The 14,110-nt window shown below is 43.8% G+C and overlaps 1 protein-coding gene across 3 annotated transcripts in view; it reads right to left on the bottom strand.

The window, feature by feature from the left end:
- The window catches only part of LRCH1 (leucine rich repeats and calponin homology domain containing 1), a 310,046-nt gene that overhangs the window by 112,905 nt on the left and 183,031 nt on the right, over nucleotides 1-14,110 (bottom strand). For all 3 annotated transcript variants that reach the window (XM_077483249.1, XM_077483251.1, XM_077483250.1), the window contains exons 6-7: nucleotides 12,243-12,370; nucleotides 8,470-8,554 (exon numbers count right to left, since the gene is read on the bottom strand). In XM_077483249.1, the coding sequence (XP_077339375.1) occupies nucleotides 8,470-8,554; nucleotides 12,243-12,370 (213 nt within the window). The remainder of the gene's footprint in view (nucleotides 1-8,469; nucleotides 8,555-12,242; nucleotides 12,371-14,110) is intronic.

The following is a 14,110-nucleotide window of genomic DNA, read 5'->3' as shown; positions in this document are numbered from 1 at the left end:
ACCTGTTGGCCAGAGCCTTCCGTAAACAGCAGGCCTCCAAGTCCATCCACACATTAACAGACAACTCTGGGAACAAGATTGTATCAAATCACCAGATTTGTCCATTATTACACTGATCTTTACAACCTACATCCCAAAAACACACAAGAAGATAACTCATAGATATCAACTCATTTCCAATTTCCTAAAGGAATACGGTCCAACCCCTCTATCTCCAGACTTAGCCCATAACTTAGAAGCCCCCCTCTCACCGCTTGAACTTGAAACAGTTCTCAAACAATTAAAACCCGGAAAAAGCCCTGGCCCAGACGGCTTAACTACGAGCTACTAGAAGTCCTTTATTGACATCTTGAAACCACGTTTTCTATCAGCATTCAATTCCCTCTCTCCTGACAACCCGCCTCCATGAGACTTACTAAAAGCCCATATTGCAGTAATTCCCAAACCACATAAAGACGAATCCCTAGTAACCAATTACAGACCCATATCCCTGCTCAATGTAGATTTAAAAATTTACGCCAAGATTCTAGCTAACCACCTCTTACCTCTCCTACCCAATCTTATCTCGCTTGACCAGGTAGGTTTTATTCCTGGGAGGGGAGCAAGAGACAATACAATTAAAGCTATTAACATACATAAATGGTTGTCCTCTTCCAAGCAACAGGAATTCTTCCTCTCCTTGGATGGGGAGAAGGCGTTCAACAGAGTGGCTTGGGACTACATGGTTGAAGTTCTTAAGCAAATAGGCCTACCAGAACACTTACTATCCTATATCTTGGCCCTTTACGCCTTGCCAACAGCTCAGGTTAGGGTTAACTGCCAACTGTCGGACGCCTTCTCCATATCCAATGTGACTCCGCAGGGATGCCCATTATCTCCTTTGATCTTTGTCCTCATCTTAGAACCTCTCCTCAGGAGACTAAAAGCAAACCAAGACATAAAAGGAGTGTTGATAGCCAACACCACTCAAAAAATAGCTGCTTTTGCAGATGACATCCTCCCATTCCTCACAGGACCGCATATCACGCTACCCAATCTCCTTAAAGACTTCACCACATTTAATACCATCTCAAATATGCAAATAAACTTCGCTAAGTCTGAGGCCATAAACATATCCTTACGAAAAGAAACGGTAGACTTGTGTTGAGAGGATTTTCCATTCAAATGGAACAGCACAGCGATTAGGTATTTAGGAATCAAGCTAACTTCCAATATCAATAATCTATATTCCAGCAATCACCTCCCACTTCTAAACATTCAAAAAGACCTTAAGGCCTGGTCATCAGGAGTGTTCTCCTGGTTTGGCAGGGCATCGATTGTTAAAATGAATATCCTCCCTCGGCTGCTTTACATGCTACAAACGGTACCCATACAGCTCCCTCAAGCCTTTTTCAACTCTTACAGATGTATATGCACCAACTTTTTATGGGAAGGTAAACGACCTAGGCTTATCTACGACAGACTGATCTTGCCTAAAATGAAAGGTGGCATCGGATTCCTGGATATTAAGAAATACTATTGGGCTTGCCACCTTGCCACAATAGTCGACTGGAAGGGCCTACTCACGTACGAAAGCATGGGTACAATTAGAGAGTGCAATGTCCCCAATACCAAAACAACAATTACCCTGGATGGACCCTAAACACATCCCCCGGGTATGCAAACAACACCCGTTAATTTCCAGCACTTTGCAAGCATTTCGATTGTCTTGCCGCACACACCACATCTCTTCTGCCCACAGTCCCTTGACCTCAATTCAACACAATCCTGACTTCCTGGCAGGTCAATCAGATGCATTCCTTACAGGGATCTGGCCACATCCAGAAATACACTCCCGACACTTCTTCTCCAACGAGCAATTCCTAACATTACAAGAGCTCCCTAAACAGAACTCAGGACGACCCTTCCCACAATGGATGTATTTTCAAATAAGGCACTTCCTGACCCATCACCAGCACCAGCCCAAGTACGCTAGGTCTCTTATCCCATTTGAAAGGATATGCGACAAGACAGAACCACAACACGTAATCTCTAGCATCTACTCGCTCTTTTTCTCAGAACTTAATCCCAGATCTAATATAGCATCACGCAGTTGGGAAACAGACTTATCTTTATCCCTAACAGAAGAAGACTGGGAAAACATTTACTCCAACATCCATAAGGGATCCATTAATGTCTTGGTGCAGGAAAATGGTTTCAAAATAGTAACAAAATGGTATAAAACTCCTTCCAAATTACACGAGTTTGATCCTAACATTCCACTTATGTGTTGGAGATGCGCTGATAACATAGGAACTTTCTTACACATCTGGTGGTCATGTCCACGAATCCAGCCATTTTGGAAAGCAGTACACTGCCCGATTCAAAAAATTACCACACTTCCCATAGAATTATCACCTGCACAAATGCTCCTACACCATACCCCACTTCCAAAGAAAACATATCATCGCTCCCTAGCCCAACATCTCATCAACGCGGCAAAAATGTGTATCCCGACACTATGGAAATCCACCACTCCCCTAACCATCTTGGACTGGTTCAAACGTATTTCCAGAGTGGCCAAGATGGAAGAGCTAATACGCCAAGCTAAAGATACCCCACTCAGTTATTGGAAAGTCTGGGCATGTTGGCACCACTTTTGCAAATCAGCAGATTATACATCAATGCTCACCTAAACCTTGTTCCTGCATACAATACCACAAACGACCTTAGCCCAAAGACAGACTGGGCTCAGATAGACATCAGCAGGGCAGGACTTACCATTGGGCTTGACTGGGCTCAAGCCCATGGGCCCCGCCCATTAGGGGGCCCCACGGGCACCGCCAAGATACATAGCTGAGAGTACTCGGCTCAGCTCCGCTTACAGTCACGCCCAGTCCCGCCCTATGATGGACATAACACAGGGACTGGGCGTGACTGTGAGCCGAGCCAAGTACACTTGGCTACTCTCGGCTCCGCTCGGGACTGCAAGAAAACCAGAGAGCCACTGTAAGGACATATATTCGGCGACCCATCTCAGTTTGCTACGGAAGTGACATTCCTTCTCTGCCATCTTGCTACACTCCACACTCATCCACAGTAAGGATACACTAAGAAGGGGTAAAGCGGACATGTTACACCCACCGGAGTTTTTAGAAGTATTTATAACATTAAAGTTAGTATATAGTGAAATACAGGACTCACAACTCCATCTGACTACTTAGATGTTGAATTTTAAAAGCAGAAAACTTCTGTCAGATTAGCAAACCTGTGAGATGGGCAGGGTTGCCGCTGCTTTTAAAATCCAAGATCTAAGTAGTCAGACCGAGTTATAAGTCCGACTATATAAAATGCATAAAATGCAATATGCATTAATGGGCATTTAAATGTTTAATTTACTGGCAGTTTTGAAGCGAACCAGTGTGAAAGTTCCCTTATGCCGCTTACACACGATCGGACTATCCAGCAGACTTAGCCCGGCGGACAAACTGCCGGACTTTGTAGCAGAGGTCCGCCATACTTTCCGAACGAGCAGACCTGCCCATACACGACCGGACTTTTCCGGCGGACTAGGTGCGGCGGACAAACCACCGGACTACGGCCGGACTTTTGAAATGAACGGACTTGCCCACACACGGAGGAAAGTCTGTTCATTTTGAACGCAGCTCCAGGTAGACAGGACTAGTGAAGGAAGTCAATGTCGCCGCCTTAGGCGGCGAGACTGACACCTCGCTGGCCCCGTCACCTGGTATGGACTTAAAGGGGAAGCCCTACGCTGAAAAAACGGCATGGGGGTCCCCCCCAAGGTCCATTTCAGACCCTTATCCGAGCACGCTGCCCGGCCGGTCAGGAAAGGGGGTGGGGATGAGCGAGCGCCCCCCCCCCCCCATGAGCAGCACCAGGCCGCGTGCCCTCAACATGGAGGGGGGACAAGACCCCCAAAGTCAGAAGAAGAGGCGGCGGCGGCAGCGGCGACAGAAGCCTGGGCCACCGCTAGTAAAAGAGCTGGAAGAAGAAAGCGGAGGGCCCGGCAAGAAGACCCGAAGAGGGGGACAAGACCCCCGAAGTCGGAAGAAGACCCCCAGACGTTGGCGGTGAAGAAGAAAGCTGGGCTCCTCTGCTAGTAAAAGAGCTAGCAGAAGATAGCGGAGCAGTCCCCCCAAGATGGAAGAAGACCCCCGGAGCTGTGCAATAAATTATTTTAAAAACATGTGTTGTATTTTTTTCTTTACACTTTTTTTCACCAGGTGAATGGGTAGGGGTACATGGTACCCACCCACAGACCCCGACAACCAACGGCCAGGGTTGTCGGGAAGAGGCCCTTGTCCTCATCAACATGGGGAAAAGGTGCTTTGGGGTGGGGGGGCCGCAGGACCCCCCTTCCCAAAAGCACCCCCCATGTTGAGGGCACGCGGCCTGGTACAGCTCAGGAGGGGGGGGCTCGCTCGTCCCCACCCCTTTTCCTGACCGGCCGGGCTGCATGCTCGGATAAGGGTCTGATATGGACTTTGGGGGGACCCCCACACCATTTTTCCAGTGTAGGGCTTCCCCTTTAAGTCCATACCAGGTGACGGGGCCAGCGAGGTGTCAATCTCGCCGCCTAAGGCGGCGACATTGACTTCCTTCGCTAGTCCCGGCTACCTGGAGCCGCGTTCAAAATGAACGGACTTTTCTCCGTGTGGGCAAGTCCGTTCATTTCAAAAGTCCGGCAGACTAGCACACAAACGGCCGGATTTTGAGTCAAAACTTCTAAGTCCACCGGACTTTTGGAAAGAAAAAGTCCGCCAGAGCCCACACACGGGTGGATTGTCCAGTGGACTCTGGTCCGCCGGATAGTCTGATCATGTGTACGCGGCATTAGAGGCATAACAATCTAGGAAACTTAGGGCTCTTACACACTGAGTTTTCAAACACTTTTGTGTTTAAAAAAAGTGTCTGAAAAGGTAAAGAAAAATGTATCCCTTTAACCACTTCAGCCCCGAGCCTCTTTTTTACAGTTGTTGCGCTACTTTTGGTCACACAGCATCGCAGCGGTCTTACAAGCACACTTTTTTTGGAACAAATACACTTTTTTGAATAAAAAAAAAATAAGACAACAGTAAAGTTAACCCAATTTTTTTATATTGTGAAAGATGTTACACCGAGTAAATTGATACCCAACAGGTCACGCTTCAAAATTGCGCCTGCTAGTGGAATGGCGACAAACTTTTACCCTTATAAATATCCATAGGCGATGTTTAAAAAATTCTACAGGTTGCATGTTTTGAGTTACAGAGGAGGTCTAGGGCTAGAATTATTGTACTCACTCTAACATCACATGTGTGGTTTGAACACCATTTACATATGTGGGCGCTCAGAGATGGGACAAGGGGTGGGCGGAAGGTGAAGCTGCCTAGGGCACTGTTGGATCATGTGAGGTGTGGGGGTGGCAAGTAGGAGATTGGGGAGGGGATCTGTGTTGGGTTGGGGGAGTTGGGGGGGGCAACAGGTGGTAAGAATTGTTCTAGGAGGGGAAATTTGGGGAAGGGGTGCTAGGAAAGGATATTTGGGGGTATCTGTGTTGGGAGAGAGGATGGGGGAAAAGATTTATGCTAGAAGAGGTGGTATGGTAGAGAGGGGAGGGGAATTGTGCTAGGAAAATTTTGTTTGGGGGGGAGGGGGTGTTGTGCTAGTAGGGATAATTGTAGGGTATTTGTGCTAGAAGGGGAAATTTGGGGGGGGGGGGGGGGAATTTGTGCTAGGAGGGGAAATTTGGGGGGGGGGATTTGTGCTAGGAGGGGAAATTTGGGGGGGATTTGTACTAGGAGGGGGTTTTGGGATTTGTGCTGGGAAGGAAGATTTGGAGTGGGGGGATGTGTATTCGGAGGGGATGTTTGCATAGAAGATTTGTGCTAGAAGGTGATTTTTCGTGGGGGGGGATTTTTGCTATTTTTGCTAAGCAAAGATGTGCTTAGGAGGGGGGATTTCAACAGGGGGGTAGATTTGTCCTAGGAGGAGAGGGAATTCATGCTTAGGGGGTAAGCATCCGGATTAGTGCTCAATTTTTTTTGGGGGGTGGCACAGTTTGGCATGTTCGCCCTGGTCTTTAAATGAGACCAGGGCGAACTCACATATGCATTCGCTTCTGCGTGCAAGGCCAGCTGCAGCCATAACCCTGGTATTTATCATCAAAGTACCAACGTATGGGTATAGTGATTTGCGTGAAGTGGATAAAAATCAATTCACGTTTTCACACTGCAGCGGTGCGCTTGTGTTGCGGTGAAAAAAATCCTGCTTGCAGCATCTTTGGAGCATGTTTGGGGAGCTAAATAAACAGCACCAATACCCGTCCTCCCCCCTGAAATGCATGGGAACCAAATCAAAAATGCCTCAAGAACACCCTCACTCAGGTTTTGAGTCACTTGTCCTTTAAAAACCGCACTGTAAACGCTGCAAAAATGCCACATTAACACAAAGGCATTTTACTGGCAATTTTGAAGCAAACCGGTGTGAGAGTGCCCTTAAAGTGGAAGTAAAGGCAAGAGTCCATTCACAATGTGCATTATAAAGCAGCGGCTGGTCTGCAGTGCAATCCAGCTGGACCAGTGCAGTGTTGATGTGCTGATTATAGCGCATTGCACTGTATAGCGCATTGCACGGCGCTGGAATAAAGTACTGCGGGCAGGACTCTTTCCGTGTACACGGCCCAAACACCACTGCAACGCAGTGAAGCCACCAGTGGGACTGCATTGGAATAGCTGCCCAACACAGTCCACCTGGTGTGAATGGACCCTAAATCTCCTTAAAAATTCTGCCTTTCCCTATCCTCCTACCTATGCTGCATACCATTTGTAAAGGAAAACAGTGTAAATGCCTTTGTTTCTTATTCACCTTTGGTATGGTCACGCGATCCAGAATCAGTGAATCTCCTGTGTCAGGGAGCGCTTGACCATGAGGTTGAATTCACAGAGCTACAATGTCACCCACTGGCTTCCACTGCCCCTCCATTGTTGTTGTTCCCTCTTATCTCATGGGGCAGCCACTCACTAATACAGGGGAGCCATTGCTTCTGAATCACCTGAATGCACCCAAGTTGAAATAAAAAAAGTTATTTTCACTGCTCTTTTATAAGCAGAATGCAACATAAGTATGAGGAGAGGGGAGGCAGCATATTTAAGCAGGCTTATATTAGCCTATACTTCCACTTTAACCGTCCTCGATTTACCACGCCAGAAAGATTTGTTTCTGGTGGGATCATGCTTGGGTGTGCGAATAGTGTGAGATGATATCCATAACTGATCCTATTGGCAACTTGCAGCAGTTAAATGGGGTGTCCAAACTATTAAGGTGCCATGTCAGTGGCCTGCATGCCTATAAACTAAATTAATAACCCAGAATCTGCCAAAAGGAAAGGTGTGGATAACGAGTAGTTAGGTAATGCTGGCTGGTGTTGGCCTCTGTAGGCTTCATTGTCTTAATTAGCATTAATTAAACAGCAAGATTTAAAGTTTACTATAAACTTTGCATTCAACACCACTTTGTCAAGTTACTCTCATTGTACATACTGTACACAGAAACGTGGTACAGAGTAAAACTCATTTAAACAGAACATTAAAGTGGAACTCGGGGCTGGCTAAAAATATTGTAAAGTGTCGTGTCTCCACACCCCAGCATAGGCAGAATAGAATTCTCTTTTAGTCTAGGGGGAATCTAATACACAGGATTACTTTCCCTAATTCCTAGTCCCTGTCTTCCTCCCTGTTGATTACAGATTGGACGACTACTCCTCCAAAGCATTTCTTCTTCTTGTTTTTCACCATTCTGCCGCACTTTTTGCCAATGCCATCATGTAGGAGCAATGGCCACCTGTGGTCCTTTATTCTACATGATGACATAAAGGGTACACCAGCATTGCAGCGCTGGAGATAAGAGAGAGAACCGAAGCTTTGACTGCTGAGAATGGTGGGTTATGATGTGTAATTATGAATTATATTCTGCATATATGCAAGGGGGAGAGCAATTTTTTTTTATAGTCCAGGATTGAATTTAATTTTAATGTAGTTCAGTTTACTACCATAGTCATCTTCTAAAATGTTTCCAATAACCCATATAGTTGGACAATCTAGAGCAGCCTCATCAACCTTTTTAACACTGAGGAACCCTTGATATAACTTTCTGGTCTCAGGGAACCCCTGCTAAAAATGACTATATCTACAACTCATGATACATTAGTGTGATGGTCACTGGGAAGAATCCTCCTTACACTTGTGGACACTGGGAAGAATTACCCCTTACAGATAGCTAAAAATATCAATGGTGGCAATGGGAACTTATCTGAGAGGCAGAAATTGCTAATTTCTCAAGGAACCCCCAGCAACCATTGGAGGAACACTGGTTGAGAAACTCTGATCTAGAGTATATGTAAGAATATTTGATCAAAGAACAGTCTCAAACACATTAACTTATGTTGCAATTAACAGCAGAAAAAAAAAGAAGAAAGCTGACAGGTACCTCTAAGGCTGATAAACGCTTCTCACCGCTGTCACTGCCCACACCGGAGTCTGAGTCTTTCTTTATTGGGAATATGTCTTCGATGCTAGATGTGTATCCATAAAAGGGTTGTATTAATAAATCAGTAGATTAACATGAAACACAAGATCACAGTTTGAGAATATACAGAATTTCCAGAGAAGCAAGTCATGTGTTCATGTCTATTCGACCTCCACCCTTGAAATTATTTGTAAAAACTACCAAACAGATATGTATCTGTTGTCTACAGCAACTAGCGAAAGCAAAAAGCAATCAAGTCTAAAGCCTTGTATACACGATCAGATTTTCGTCCAGGAATTGTGTGATGACAGACTGCCTAAAATCCGACAGTACACTCCATCAGACAATTGTTGGGCAACTTTCCGCCGACAAATGCTGGATGGCAGGCTAGTAAATTTTGTGGCGGACAACGGTCTGTTGTCAGATTTTCCTATCATGTGTACACAAGTATGTCACACAAAAGTCGAAAGTACAAATGTAAGGGATTGTAGAGTTACTATTTAGATATTGTAAGGGAATGTAGAGTTACTCCTTAGGTCTGTTTTAGAAGATAATGTTTTAGAAAATGTTTTCATCTCATGCTAAGCTTGTGCTAAAATTACCAGACGTGCTAAGGCGAAGTGTGAAGCAGGATGCGTCTGCGGTTAGTTGCTGGACATTAAGAACATATATTGGGTGTTGAGAACATTGGCCTCAAGCCAAGGTGATAAGGTCAAATATTGTGATGTTGAGGCTGTCTCTAGGCAGAATTACTATGAATATCTTTTAGGTTAATATTAATTGTATATTGTATTAACATAATGCTTGAATGTGATTGGTTGTTCATGGGGCCTTCCCCCTATACGACCCTTTTTGCTTATTGCATATTATTCTGTGAAGCAGGAATAAACTTTTGTATTCTTGATCATTCACACACTGTGTATGGTGTCTTGACTACCCGACCGGTCAGGGAGCTTTTCCAATGACCACTAGAGTCCAGGTCAAGCAGAACTAGAGGGACACACCTTACAACAAACACGCATGCTCAAAATCAATGCTCACCAAACACGACATTAACAGACCGTGCCCAAAGGGTGGTTCTCAAGAGCTGAAATTCCTCGTAGTACGCCACTACATTCGTGCTTGTTGGCTGACAATTCTGTACCTTTTGTATGCAAGACAAGTTCACAGCACATGCCCATCAGACAAAAGCCTGATGCTTTGTCTGTGGGAAATCCAATTGTGTGTACGAAGCTTAAATGACTACAATGGGAAACATGTTCCTTCCTGGTCCATCTTCCTACAATCAGTCCCATGGGAAACGGACAGCTTTTGGCACATCAATTTAATATTAATCATATCTTGTGAACATGACTTTTACTATGATGTCAGCGGCAGTATAAATTAGAATTTATTATTTATTGCCCTTTTAGTTGCTGATGAGTAAACATATGCCATCATTCATCATCTTAATTATTTACTGAGACTCAAAAGAAAATGTCTGCCTTGTTGTGGTTATAAATCTCAGGAACATTCATGTGTACTTCTGTATATAGCTTATTTTAAATAGATTCTGGATAAAAATGTATGATGTAACACTTGGTTTCACAATTAAAGCGGGAGTCCGCTGGGAGTCCGCGTTTTTTTTTTTTTTTTAAAGCCAGCAGCTACAAATACTGCAGCTGCTGACTTTTAAAATAGTGACACTTACCTGTCCAGCACGCCCGCGATGTCGGCACCCGAAGCCGATCTCTCGATCGTCTCTCGGGTGCTGCCGCCGCCATCTTGGGTATGGGAATCAGGAAGTGGAGCCTTTCGGCTTCATTTCCCGGTTCCCTACTGCGCATGCGCGAGTCGTGCTGCGCAATAAGGATGGGCCCGCTGCCTCTGGGATCTGTGTGTTTCCCAGCAGGCAGTGGGGGACCTTCGGAAAAGGGGCGTAATCCAATGAGCGGAAGGTCCACTTTAGGGTGGACCTCCGCTTTAAAGTAAAGGTCCAGTGGGCAGCAATTTATATTTTCACCCTGCTGTGCACTGAGGGCTCAGATAAAGAAAGCACACCATTGAAGTAAAGCTCAAAGCAACAGTGAGTGTACTCAGAATCTGGTGCAGCTCTGCATGGTAGCCAATCAGCTTCTAACTTCATCTTGTTTAATTAGCTTTGCAAAAAAAAACCTGGAAGCCGATTGGTTTCTTTGCAGTTTTAGTAAATCAACGCCCTTAGTCTGTCCCAAATGTGAGCTTGAGACTTGCAATGTGTTTGCATTTGTTAATGTATTAAACTGTTAGCCCAGGTTTACACTGAGCTGGGGGAATGAAGCCAGTCAGCTGAACTCGCACGATTTCACTCCTGCATGTCAGTCCCGATTTCGGCTGTGATCTCACAGGTTTCTGCACAGATGGCAATGGAACGCACCCCCAAAAATCGCAAAAAGTAGTACAGAAACTACCTTTTGAAAATCGGTGTGGCGCCGCAAGTGGGGCGGTGCCATTGTCCCGATGAGAAAGGTTCCCCATCGGATAGTGTCCGCCCTGTACTGTGCAGGCGCAGCACTTGCGCAGTAGGGAGAACAAAGGAGATGCCGAAAGTCTCAGGACATGAACAGCTGTTCATCAGCTGCTTTACACGGTGCCTGCGCAATTAACACTACATTGTGCCACATGCTCCCGATACTTGTGCAACTCTGCAAGGGGTGGGTGTAGGGGCGGATGCATACAGAAGAGGCCGCATGATGGCCAGAGCTCGTACGATGGGGGTGGGTTTCTCAAAGGGGCGGATCTTTGCGGGGTGTGTTTACACAACTGAAGGGAGGGTTTTGCAATGTTCATGGGCAGGTTTGCTGCACCTATTTAACTACCTAACACGAGCTATTTGCGTCAACATTGAACTACCCACCCTTATCAGCTCTGGCCATCATTGTAAAACTGTTCTGCTGAGAAAGATCTACGCCCCGTCTTTTCATGCTGCCTCTTCTGTATGCATCGGTTCCTACACCCACCCGCCCCTTGCAGACAAGCATTGCTAGCGTGTGGCACAATGTAGTGCCAATTGCGCAGGCGCCATGTACAGCTGTTCATGTTTGGAGACTTTGGCGTCTCCTTTGTCCTCCGTATTGCGCAAGCGCTGAGCCTGCGCAGTACAGGGTGGACACTATCCAACGGGGGACCTTTCTTGGCAGAACACCGGCAATTGACACCGATTTGACATGTCAAATCGCATGTTAAATCGCACCAATGTGAACCAGGGCTTAAAGTTATACATTGTGTCTGTATTTATTCTTTATTATTCACTGTAAATTATGAACTTCATAATGCTTTCCCCAAGCATTATTACACAGCAAGTATTTGCTTAATATGGTTTCATATCACATTAACAATTATGACTCAGGATCTCAGGATTTGTTAGTAATGTTAATTTCTTTATCTTGAAATAAGATGTATAGTAGATGTGGAAAACGAAATACCGGACTCAACCTTGTGGACAGGCATGGCCCCCCACCAACGGAGTTCTATATGCACTCCACTATGGAACGCATATAAAAAATAAAAATAAAGTAAACGGTGTGCAAAACAAACATCCCGGGCCCATTCCACAAGCATACATATTTAAGTGAAACTGCCCTACGTTTAGTGTATACAACATACACAGAACATGCCGATCATTCCTTTCTTGCATAATACAAATATTTTGTTTTATTGTAAATATTCATATGCAAACCATAGCAATACAATTGCACCCACGCATGCAGGCTCACCTTTCCTCAACATGTTGCTGAAGAATTGGTCTTTCAATGGAATGAAGATAAAATTCACCTGTTTTTTCAATCTGACAAGCCTGTATACTTAGATATTTGAATATATGTATTTTTCCTTTAATACAAACCTACAAGATATAAATGTGCAATTAATTAAAAAGAAAAGGGACAGGCATTCAAGTGAAATGTGAAAACTGCTTTTTGCGTGAAAAGTGTGGACAATTATGCATATTCCATAAAGCAAGCCACCCCTTACCGCTCGCTCTAAGGCAAAGTAATTAATTCTCAAAGATCACAGGAGAGACTCAAAGTAAGTTTCAGTCAGTTTCTAACAGCTTGAAAACACGTGGTTTGTGTGCCTACATTAGAGAGCTGACACATGAGGAATGTTATAAAGTGTCAAGAATAAGTGAACATGTTAGTGTGTATTATCTTAGCACAGGTTGACTGTAAAGCCCAAGTTTAGTAGAGCCGCATGATTAATCATTAAAAAGGTTCTAGATTCAACCCCCCTTATGATCTTAATACGGCATTTCCACAATTTATGTAATAAGTGCAGAGCTGTTCTCTGCTCAGAGCTGTCAAAAAAAAAAAAGTCAGCCTGCAAAGTTTATCACAACATTGCTCAGTGCTGGCATAAAAAGAAACATTGTATAACTTGGTTCTTTTAGATCAAATGGATGAACTTCGGTCTGCAAATGAGAGCAGTTTAACCACCTAAAGACAAAGCCCTTTTCTGACACTTGTTGCTTAAATTTTAAAATTTGTATTTTTTGCTGGAAAATTACCTAGAACCCCCAAACATTATATATATATATATATATATATATATATATATATATATATATATATATTTTTTAGCAGAGACCCTAGAGAATAAAATGCCAGTTTTGGCAATATATTATGTCACACTGTATTTGTGCAGCAGCAAAAGCAATTTTTTGGGGGAAAAATACAAAAAACGTAACAGTAAAGTTAGCCCAATTTTTTTGTATGATGTGAAAGATGTTACACCGAGAATCGTAAGGCAATAGTGATCCTTATTTTAAGCAAACTAATTGTGATTCTCATTTTATCCAGAATCGTGCAGCTCTAAAATTTTGTTAAAAAAATAAGCACAAGGGACATTATTTACCATCAATTTGATTTTTTTTTTCATCGTACTGCCATCTCCTAGTTTAGGTCAAATATTTCTCCTTCAATGCCCCTCCCATCCATCACCATAAGATTCCAGTGCGACAGGGGTTAATAGAACTGACAGGGGTTAATAGAACTGACAGCTGTGACAGGCACGCATCAAGAGTGCCCGACTATGGCCACCCTTTCTTCCCAGCTCTTCCATTCATAGAACCTGTGATGGTAGGTAATGCCCATTGTGATTTTTTCTTTTTTATAGCTAAACTTCAACTTTAACCCCAAACTTTGCTTTCTAAAAAGAGCTGTAGCTTCCTAAATAATAATAGGTTTACTGTACACCTGTGCCCAACCTATAGACATGAACTAATTTACATTTTCTTCATAAGCAGTAAAAGCACAAGCTCTCTCTCACCTCTCTTGTAATGTAAAGGAATTTATTCTCGAATTCAGAATACTTTATTAATCCCAAGGGAAATTATTAAGATACAGTAATTCAACGAAGACACAAAACCACAATATTGAATGGAAACACTACACACACAATAACAAACAAACAATAACATTCACATTAACACGCAAGTTAATATTAATCAATAAAACAAATTAAAAATAAATACTATACTGTAATAAATCATAGCGCCTTATCAAAACACTATAAAGAAGAACTAACACTGATTAAAAAATAACTGAAAAACAAACCACCGTAATGCAAAAATTCCACAACTTTCTCT

This window comes from Lithobates pipiens, unplaced genomic scaffold (genome assembly GCF_037356315.1).
Source record: "Lithobates pipiens isolate NorthernLeopardFrog02 unplaced genomic scaffold, aLitPip1_a1.2 Scaffold_16, whole genome shotgun sequence".
Taxonomy (NCBI): domain Eukaryota; kingdom Metazoa; phylum Chordata; class Amphibia; order Anura; family Ranidae; genus Lithobates; species Lithobates pipiens.
This window is presented reverse-complemented; position numbering and strand designations above follow the sequence as displayed.